Consider the following 10,504-nt stretch of genomic DNA (forward strand, 5'->3'; position numbering starts at 1 on the left):
CATGACTGCTGTTCGGTGCACAATTGTTCAGCGGCCAGTCATGGCCAGGGGTAGACACTTGTTCAGCATCCAACCATGGCCAGCAGTAGACACTTTTCAGCGGCCAGTCGCGGCCAGCAGTGCACACTTGTTCAGCGGCCAGTCCGGCGCCGCGCGGCGCTCGATCGATCCGGCACGGGGCACGGCCTGGCGCCGCTCGGTCCGGAGTTCGGCACGCCCTGGCGCCGCCGAGGGCGACCCTGCTCGTAAGGAGTCCGTCACCAGGTGTTCTGTTACCGTACCGGACCGGCAGTCGCCAGGTATCGGGTACGCAAAGTCCGCCTAAAAACAGTGTGGTCCCAGCCTTAGATTCAGACGTCTTGGATTGGATTTATACGGAGCTCACACGTATCCTCATTCCTTGCAATCGGAACGGAGCGTGCTGAGTGGCCTGTCGTTGCGTAAGCACGAATTGGCCCTCGGTGAGCGGGAACGAGGAGGTGGCGGGGAGCGTGTGGGGAGGGGTGCTTTGGTATTCCAGCGGCTGTCGCTTGCCTGTAAATGGGTCAAGCGATGAGGTATGAAGTAGGCTATGAAAAGCGGAATTACGATGAGGCTGATACAGAATGAACTGTGAAAATTCAGGGACTATGAATGCCTCATCCGAAATGACTTCCGTATTGTGAAAGCAGCTCGGGAGCTGGGAGGGAATCTGTCCCGTCGCACTGACCCGGCAGTAACACCGATGGGAGCCTCCGCAGCTGGCCGGGTGGCTCTCTGGGCCGACAGAGACCGGCAGTAAGCAGCGCAGGCGGCAAATAGCAGCGATTGTGGCCCATCATATCAGTGACGGCCTGATAGGCTTTGCACGAATTCCTCGGCGATATGCCGCGCCGATCTGCGATGGATCTTTGTGCCGGGTGTTTGCTGGGTGGTAAGAGGCGGCCCGGGGGGGAGGGGGAGAGTTGAGGCGTAATTTGCCGATCTTGTTCCTCCTGAGATGTAGATGTATGATGCATATTGGCCAATCATCGCTCCGTACAGGCCTGCTCCGGCCCTCGTGTCGTGTCGTGTCGGCGCGGCGCGGCGGTCCGGACCCGCTGGCGGCCAGAGTGCCGCTCGCCGCTCGTCTCGGCGCACTTCCTGGCATTGTCCGGGGTCGGCCGGCCCCTTCCGGAGGCCGCCGGGCCCGCGAGGCCGCCACTGTGCTGAGTACTGGGCCGACGTCCAGTCGGCGTCCATCCCCCTCCCCTTCTACCGTCCCCTTCCCCCTACTGCTGTCCATTCCCCCTCCCCGTCTACATACAGCCGTCCCTGTATCTATCCATGGTCCATGTAATATGTATTTCCCTCTTTTCCCCAACCACTGTCCATTTTTCTCCCTTCTTTCTGAGTTTCCTTTTCCCAACTGACTGAAACTGCCACACCCTATGGTGGGATCTCCGAGACCCCACTATCCTGTTCTAGAAACAAGCAGTGTCAAGCTGACCATCACTAATCAGGACTGGTCAGTGATCTTTATGAGGTGCACTACCTACATCACTACATGTATCAACTCTGTCATACACCTGACATTTGTTTTGTGCCGCTTCACGTAAACCCCTAACTACGTCCCGCTGGTGGCAGACTGCTGGGGGCCGAAATGCTAAATAGCAGTCCGGTCCGTGTGTGCGGTCGTCCCGGTCTGGCCGGATCGGTGGTGGTATGCAACCGACCGCTCGTCCGCCCACGGCGGCCGGGCGGCCGGCCGGCTCTCGCCACCACAGCGCCGGCCGGCGGGCCACCGGCACGTCCCCGCCCACTCCCCCTCCCTCTCCTCCCCTCCCCTCCCTCCCACCGTGTACACACTGCCGGCGTGGCTCGCGTCATCGGAGAGGAGCGGCCGAGCGGACCGTATTGGCTGGTCCGGGAGCTCTCGTCCGCTCGCCGCTGCTCTGCCGTCTGCCGACAGCGCTGGTGTCGGCAGAGACCGCCCGGGTCACTGCGACGGCAGAGACCGCCCGGTTCACCGCTGTTCAGCTCGTTTGGAGTCGTTGGTATTTTGATTGAGTGTGACACGGAAAGTTGGCCGCGGACTTGAGTGGACTCAATTGGCGTCGGAGCCTGGCCGCTCGCGGACGGACCACGCTTGTTCTGGATGGTGCGGGCCGTCGTGGATGGTGGATGGGGACATTCTCGTTCAACTGGTAGCACGCCCGTGCGACAACAAGGCATTTTGGGGTGGGAGGCTCCTGCGCCGTACCCACCAATTGACATGAATGGGTTTGACAGCGCTTGCTGAAGTTAAGCTTCCGTGAAACTGCCAGCCAATGAACGCTATTCCATACGTCTACCATCTTACCACAATTGGGCCGGAATGATTTCTTGAGGATCTTGACCGTTGTTTGATTTTTCCACCCTTGGCTTTCGACCCCGGCGGAATATCAACAGCGAGCTGTGTCCTCAAAAAGCCATTTACCAGCCCCGTGTGGTATGTTATATTACCACGGATGATTGTTCTGTCACTTCCGCCGTTGCCAGCCGACTGGTGGCTGGCTCCGACGGCTCCATTGTACGTACCAGAGGCGACAGACGAGAGTGTTCTGGCGGTGCTCGCTCCGGCTGACACGACCATCATCGCGCACCTCCGACACTTGGCCAAATGGAAACAGATGGCCCTGTTCGCGGGTCGCTGGCTCACGTAATTGGCTCGGCGCTCTGTGCTCTATTAGTGTGTTCAGAGGTCACAGACCTCAGCTCAGTGGTGTTTTTCTGAATTCATACTGTATCAACCAGCACTGTCATGCTAACTAGCATTCATGCTTCCTGTTGGTGTCGCCTGCGGTCAGTATTCGTTCTGCCGCCGTTCCTGTCGTCCAACGGCCATTGGTCCTTCCGCTTTGGTGTCGCAGTTTCTGCCTCTGCCTGCCAGTGTCCCTGCCACTTGCCGACCCGTCTCCCGGCCGCAGCCGGCCCTGCCGTTACCAGGCTGTGCCAGAACTGTCCAGCTGTAGGTGCTTACTGATGGCACAGCTGGCATGGTAACTGAATCCATCACCTGAATTTAACACCGTCTGCTGTTTTCGCTGATTGGCACCGGCCGCCATCCTTGGAACTTGTCAGTGCTCCGTATGCCGGATCTGTAATTCAGCGTGGCGCGTTCACGGTCGTTCCGTATTAAGATGAGATGGTTGCGGCGCTCGGGTAACCCAGATCTGCCGTCATCCCTCAGTGTCTCACAGCGCGGCTTGCCTGCGCCGGCCGTCACAGGTCTGTCTCCATATCCTGACCGACTCAATGACTAAATGTGGAAGAGCGAAGCATTTGAATGAATCAATAGAAATGTGTTTATATAAGGACCCGGCTCATTTATGCTATATTTAGGAAAGTAGCCGGCTGGCGTTTTTGGTATTTTGAATTCTGAGCTCCTGTTTGATATTTTGCACTAAGACAGTGTTTCCTTCCCCTCGCGGTCTCCGTTGTGATGCTGGTTCGGCCGGCAGAGGCTGCGGCAGCCGGGCCCGTCTCCCCATCCCAGACACATCGATCTCGACCTGTCGCCTGTCCTCCCTCATTTGCTCTCAGAGACTATCAGAAGCCCAGGCCGCTTCACGCTGGCTGAGCACGATGTGGGCTGCAGGGGTGTGTGTTACCGGCGACAGTGCCGTCTTCCGTAAACTGTTATGTGGTGGCACCAGGCATGGGTGTCACTTTCTGGAATATATTGGTAGGGCTCTAATGGTCATTTTTAGGATTGCGATTTGATCCTATTCTTACCATGCAACGCTATAATGCTTATGATAACATGCCGAAGTAGTTGGCAGGGCTCTGGGCCTACCAGGCCTACATAAAACGGCACCCTATGTGTGATGGTGTCTACCGTGTCTTGCTGCCTTATGCCTCCCATACTGTGTCTGAGTCCTGTCTGTTGCAGCGTTGCGTCTCCTATATTGTATGTTCCGAGCTCCAGTGATCTCTCCTTACCATTGTACGTATGTCCCCTTTTGCTATTCTTACTCAATACTCATTCCCTCTCTTTTTATTCGCAGACGAGCCATGGGAGTTTCGGTTCGCGGTCAAGTTCTACCCGATGGACCCCGGTCAGCTGGCCGAGGACATCACGCGCTACCAGCTCTGTCTACAGATCCGGAACGACATCGTCACCGGAAAGTGAGTGTCCGAGGGATGGGTCAGGCGCGTGGGGAGTAGCCCCGTGCTGGTGCAGTGTTGAAACTCCTTCTCAGAACCCACACATCTCCTCGGTACGCCACGAAACGCGTGTTCTTGAACATGTTTATCAGCTAAAGGAAGGCGGCAGACTCTTGTGGGACGTTATAGCTAGCCAAAGGCAAATAAACTTTGATCAATGAGATAGATTTGGCAAAGCTGGGCATTGAATCGAAGAAGCGCCAAACTTTTTTGTGAAGCCTATTTCTGATGTATGTGGGGTCCGATGGCTTCCGTCTCGGTAACTCTTCTTTACGAGCATGGATCCGATTCCAGATCGTTTCTTGGAATCACGGCAGCGTGTCGCCGACCATCCCCGACTCCAGGGTGGAGCTCCTGGGACCCCGTGTGTTTGTATTCATTCAGCAGCCTCTCTGCCATTACGTCGCCGGCGGACGGGGCGCCGCGCCGCTCCCCGTGCCGCGCTGACGTCACCCCGGGCCCGGCAGAGTGACGTCATCCCCGCTGGCCTGAATGGCTGCCGCCGCCGCGCCGGACCGCACCCTCCACACGGGTGTCAGGCCGTCCGGCGCGCCATGAACGCTGACTGACACAGGACGCGAGACTGCGTGTCTGTGACGCGGATTGTCGCGTTGGCCGGATTAGAAGCTGCCCGGCTGGATAAGACCCTTATCAACCAGCTCCCCAGTTCTGTGTTGTTACCTGACTCATGGGTCTCCCTTCCGACACAATGGCTGGCCCCGGCGCCCCGGAGCGAGCCGACCTTGTCATCGAGCGTGAAGCGTCACCGGCCGGCCGGACGGTGGCGCGCCACACTCTTTGTCTGCATTATCGAGCCATGACAATGGGCTTTCAGGTTTTGCGGGTGGCTGGTCTGATTTTACGGCCGTCGAGGCACGGGACACGGTGGTTGGGTGAAGGACGGCTGGCTCTAAACAGAGAGACGCCCGTCGCCTGCTGGATCCCCTGGCTCTAGACAGAGATGTCCGATGCCGGCTGGATCTCCTGGCTTTAGGCAGAGCAATGTCCGCCGCCCACTAGATCCCTGGCTCTAAACAGATACTTATACGTATACCCGCTGACCGCCGGATCCCTGGCTCTAACCAGATAGACGCCCGTCATCCGCTGGATCCCCGGCTCTAGACAGGGAGATGTCCGCCGCCCTCTAGATCCCTGGCTCTAACCAGATAGGCGCCCGTCGCCCGCTGGATCCCCTGGCTCTAGACAGAGAGATGTCCGCCGACCGCTGGATCCCTGGCTCTAGACAGAGAGATGTCCGGTGCCCGCTCGATCCCTTGCTCTAGACAGAGGAATGTGTCACCGTATTCCCAGCTCAAGCCAGATGGTCGTGTGTCACTAGATTCTCGGGCTGTAAGAGCGATACACCACTGGATTCCCGGATCCAGGCGGGGAGATAATCACCGGATGTTTGGCTCCACTGCAGCCGCGAGTCACGTGCCCAGCTCAATGGTGTTTGTCAGGTTACGTTACTGAGGCCTGCTATGGGTTACTGCTGGGTCCGACTATCGCTATTGCTTCCGCTAGTAAATGCTGGCAATGTGTTATCACCGAAACTTGCAACCTCGGGTAGAGTCAGGGATCAATAACACCGTCGCTCAGGTTATTCCTCAGGCCGCAGAGTTGTATGGCTGTGAGCAGTTCTCCATCTAGTTAGTTCACCAGCAGACCTCAGTAATGTAGTGGCACGTGCCATCCCGGCGGCTGCAGCTGAGCGTGCTCGCTCAGCCCCGCCTGCCCTCACTGCACGCCACCAAGTGCGCGGCCGTGTGCCCTGGCGGGTGTGCTGATGAAGGGACTGGTGCTGGAGTGGGGGAGGGGTTGGGGGCACGGCCGCACGTCCGTGCATACCAGACACCTCTTCATGGTAGTGGCTGGGGCGGGGAGAGGGGAGGGGGCGGAACCGGTTAGTGCGGCTACGGTTTTCATGCAAGGTAGCTAGACATTGCAGCGTTTCTCTCGTAGTTTTCATTCACTTTCAGGTTGCAATATTCACTTAGTTTTTGCTGTAAGTCTTGATGTTTTGCTCACAGATTAGTTTTTGCTGCAAGTCTTTGTGTTTTGCTCACGGACATGCTATTGTGTCGTGGTTGGGGAGTATTTTTAGTAATCGTGATGGTAAACGTGTGTTTGTGACGTACGACGTTTTCCGTGACCTTCGCCGCGTCCTATGGAGTGTAACGTTTGTCTGTGACTTTGATGTTCGTTTCATAGTGAGACATCTGCCGGCCGTGACGTTTGACGTTTGTCCGTGACGCGTGCCTCACCACCCGCCGTGCCCGCCAGGCTGCCGTGCTCGTTCGTCACGCACGCGCTGCTCGGATCGTACATGGTTCAGTCGGAGCTGGGCGACTACGACCCGGCCGAGCACGGCGATACCTACCTGTCCGGCTTCAAAATGGCGCCCAACCAGACCCCGGAGCTCGAGGAGAAGGTGGCGCAACTCCACAAGACGCTCAGGTGCGGCCCAGGGCGGGGAGGTGGACAAGGGGAGCGAAAAGTGTCTTATGAGTCGGACCGTCGAATAGCTGATGCAGCGTGTTGCTAACGATCTGAGAGATATTAAATCTGGTAGTTTGTACTTTCTTGATTTTCATCTAAATTTATGCGTAAGTGAAATGTCGAATATGTATTTGTACAGTAAAACAACGAACTAAGACTGCCCCATCTCCATTGATGTACCGCAGCCTTACTCTCGTTCGTCCCGGACGAGGCTAATCGTAGTGCGGAAGATTGTGTCGGTTGCTGACCGTGATTCTTAACTGTCCGTCTGTACAGGGGCCAGACTCCTGCCGAGGCCGAGATGCATTACCTGGAGAACGCCAAGAAGCTGGCCATGTACGGCGTCGACCTGCACCCGGCCAAAGACTCGGAGGGTATTGATATCATGCTGGGTATCTGCGCCTCGGGTCTGCTCGTCTACAGAGACAAGTAAGCGTTTGAAACCGACCGGGGCGCTCGGCGAATCACTGGTGGTTCGTTCGGGACAGGGTATAATGTATATGGATAGGGGAGGACAGGTGGGTTGAATTGGGGGACAGGGGCCGTTGGGACCGGATGGAGAACGGGGAAACAGGTGGAGTGATTAGGGTAGGGAGGGTGTTTGGATAGCGGGGAACAGGTGCGTCGCCAGGTGGTGAATTACAGGCCGCTGTCAGGTGATAAGATTACTATCCGAGCTGAGGTAGGTGCCGAGGAGCACAGCGACGGCGAATCGCACTGATGGTGTTGCGTTATTGATAGCGTAGCCTGCAGCTACGTCTTGACGTTGATTTATTGATCTACTCGTCTTATGGTCGACCGATTGTGGGGCAATGCTCGACTTCTCTGGAGTTTATTTTACGTGTAAAGGCCTGGCTACACTATGCGTTTTCTTCGTGCGTTTTTTGCGTGTTTGCGTGTGTTGCGTGATATCGTTCTAGAAAAAAGAACGATATTACGTTTTTGTGATGTTTTTCACCTTAAATTTTAGTTACATAAGAGTTATATTACCTTTTGTATATAACCAAAGTAAAAATTATATTGTTTATAACTTTTTTCCTATAACGATATTACGCAAAACACGCAAACCTGCAAAAACGCACGCAGAAAACGCATAGTGTAGCCAGGCCTTAACTCCCTGCTCCCATTTCAGACTGAGGATCAACCGGTTCGCCTGGCCCAAAATCCTCAAGATCTCATACAAGCGGAACAACTTCTTCGTGAAGATTCGCCCGGGAGAATTCGAGCGTCACCTGACTACCATCGGCTTCAAGCTGACCAACCACAGAAAAGCCAAAAAGCTGTGGAAAACATGCGTGGAAAATCACACATTCTTCAGGTAAATCAGCTACTGGTGCTAGATTACCATTTACGGGATTTGCTGGTTCGATTTCCATTGTCGATATTGTATGGCTTCTTCTTGGCTTTGTGGTGCGGACCGCGTAGTGTGTGATATTAGAACCGTTGATTGTGTCGACAGCTGATAGCATAGATATTGGTAATCCTGGCCGATTTGGTATATTGTCCGGCATAGACAGGCGGGTAGCGAATGCCAAGCAAGTCAAGACTGTGGGCTGTATGCCGTTCTTCCCTCTTTCTCCCATTACTAGCCTGAATGTCTGTGCCTGCTTTGTCCGCCACCTCGTTAGAAATTGGAACGCTGTCCCTGTCGGACGACTCCAATCCACTGTCGCCTCTATCAGCTAGTCTCTGTTTGCGTTGTGTGTATTCTCGTCCGGTGGCTGCCTTCCTGAGCCGTCCGAGCCGATATGTATGAGTCACAGCGTATCGCTCTGGTCAACACTTGAACTGATGTGCAGGGGTATTTAAGTGACGAAGATACACACTACACCGTAGTGCGCGGCTGTCAGCCACTTCAATAATCTAGCCTCAGGTGTATCCGTCCCACTGGTGGGTGGCTTGTCCGGTTGGAGATACCTTATCTATCATATCGGGTGAACGGATCATGCTCCTCCCCTCCCTTAGTGCGACCCATAAGATAGCTCCCTACTGCGTTGAACTTGGGGCTTTGTTCAGGTTTATCGGAGTCATGCGATAGTTCAGGGCCTCTGTGGCATCGTGATTCACGTTACAACAGTCGCTGTATGTGCTATTCACCAGTTAAACATTTTGGTAGACTTATTGTCGGCAGTAAACAGTTCAGTGCCCCGATTGTACTCAGTTTATAGGTCCTGTCATAACTACCGCCACTGTTCATTTAATAGTTGTTAACCAATTTATTTCCTTGAGAGGAGCAATTAAATGGTGTCTTATGCGCCTATAGCTGAGATTCGAAGTGTTATGCGTTCACTGGCGGTAGAGCTGTCTACCTACCACAAGAGCGCCGTTAAAACCCTTCAACGTGAGGGACGTGATTGTTCTCGTCGAAATTTCTTTGGTGGTTTAGGCGACAAAAACTTGCTATCAAAATGTTGCTATCAAAGACAAAGGCTTGCTATCAAAATGTTGCTATCAAAGACAAAGGCTTGCTATCAAAATGTTGCTATCAAAAGTCTGTGGCTGTCCAAAACTGCAACACATATGGTGTCTCCCTTGGCTGAGTTTAGTTGGGCCACATTTAGCTTTTCGGTCTAATTTTCCTAGCTTTGAGGCACTGATTTGAGCTGGGTTGACTGAGTCGCCGCCGCGTCCACGCTGCAGGCTGATGTCGATGGAACTGCGGTGCTCTCTATGCTGAAGTTCAGCCACGCTCTCTGGACAGGCTGATATCGATGGAACTGCGTTACTCCCTAAGCTGAACTGAGACTGAGCTGTGCTGAGTTTTGAGACTGAGGTTTACTTATTTGAGCCACCCTGCTCGCCCGCAGACTGATATCTCTGGAGCTGTGTGAGGTGTTCTTTGAGCTGTAATCGAGCTTAACCACCCTGCTCTCCTACAGGCTTTGGAGCTTTGGAGCTATTTTAGCTACCATTTGAACTCTCTTATCCTGTTCTGCCGACAGGCTGATGTCTCCGGAGCCGCCGGAGCGGGACCACCACCTGCCGCGGCTCGGATCCAAGTTCCGCTACTCGGGACGTACCCAGTACCAGACCCGCATGCAGGCCTCCCAGGCCGACCGGCCTTCGCCCCAGTTCCGGAGAGCGCTCAGCGGCCGCGCCGTCTCCAGTCGCAGCATGGACCGTGAGTAGGGAAAATTGCCGGAGGGAGAGCGGAGTGGGCACTGGGCAGTCAGTCCTGTTCCCACTATGATCTCGAGCCCCACTATGGCTGGTGCCAATCTCGAGTCCTGAGATCGTGGCCAGTCGTAGTCACTGGTCCAAGCTGGAGATGGTCTTGCAAGTAATTTATAAGGTCAGGCTGGGCAGGGCCTGTCGTCTCTATGTCATCTAATCGGATGATGTTTGATGTCAAGCCAGGACTGGGTATACCTACTTCGCTCACTATGTCCGTCTCTCGAGAAAATGTTTGAGGTTAGAGTAGGATAGCACCCGGCCATCTCGTTTCACCGTGCCTTCTCCTTCTCCCTTTGACAGCTCTGAACACGAGTGGCGGCAGCATGGCTCGTGACGCCGCCCGTAACACGGACCCCAAGAGGCATACGATGACGGCGCCGCCTAAGGAGATCCCCGGACTGGACGGCTCGCCGGCGGACGCCACTGCTGCCGGCGCCGGCGGAGACAGGACCAAGGAGCGGGGCGTGAGTAGAGCGCTGGGGAGTCGGCCGCTCCGCCGGGAGATGGTGGATGCCGCGGTCATAAGGGGTTATTTAGAGAGTCATAAGGGGGCTTAATCGGACTAGTTCAAGTAAATTGGAGATCAGCTGGTTTTGATGACACTTAATTCAAGGATGGATTCTGAACGTTGTTTTGGTTGGTAACTTTCGTAATGCCAGACTTA

At 55.1% G+C, this 10,504-nt stretch overlaps 1 protein-coding gene across 6 annotated transcripts in view; it reads left to right on the forward strand.

Annotated features, from left to right (window-relative positions):
• The window catches only part of LOC122393099 (protein 4.1 homolog), a 39,149-nt gene that overhangs the window by 11,263 nt on the left and 17,382 nt on the right, over positions 1-10,504 (forward strand). For all 6 annotated transcript variants that reach the window (XM_043388736.1, XM_043388744.1, XM_043388759.1 and 3 more), the window contains exons 3-8: positions 4,008-4,128; positions 6,451-6,624; positions 6,943-7,095; positions 7,799-7,984; positions 9,609-9,787; positions 10,141-10,304. In XM_043388736.1, coding sequence (XP_043244671.1) covers positions 4,008-4,128; positions 6,451-6,624; positions 6,943-7,095; positions 7,799-7,984; positions 9,609-9,787; positions 10,141-10,304 — 977 coding nt within the window. The remainder of the gene's footprint in view (positions 1-4,007; positions 4,129-6,450; positions 6,625-6,942; positions 7,096-7,798; positions 7,985-9,608; positions 9,788-10,140; positions 10,305-10,504) is intronic.

The sequence above is a fragment of the Amphibalanus amphitrite genome, unplaced genomic scaffold (assembly GCF_019059575.1).
Source record: "Amphibalanus amphitrite isolate SeventyFive unplaced genomic scaffold, NRLGWU_Aamphi_draft 000024F_arrow, whole genome shotgun sequence".
Classification (NCBI taxonomy): domain Eukaryota; kingdom Metazoa; phylum Arthropoda; class Thecostraca; order Balanomorpha; family Balanidae; genus Amphibalanus; species Amphibalanus amphitrite.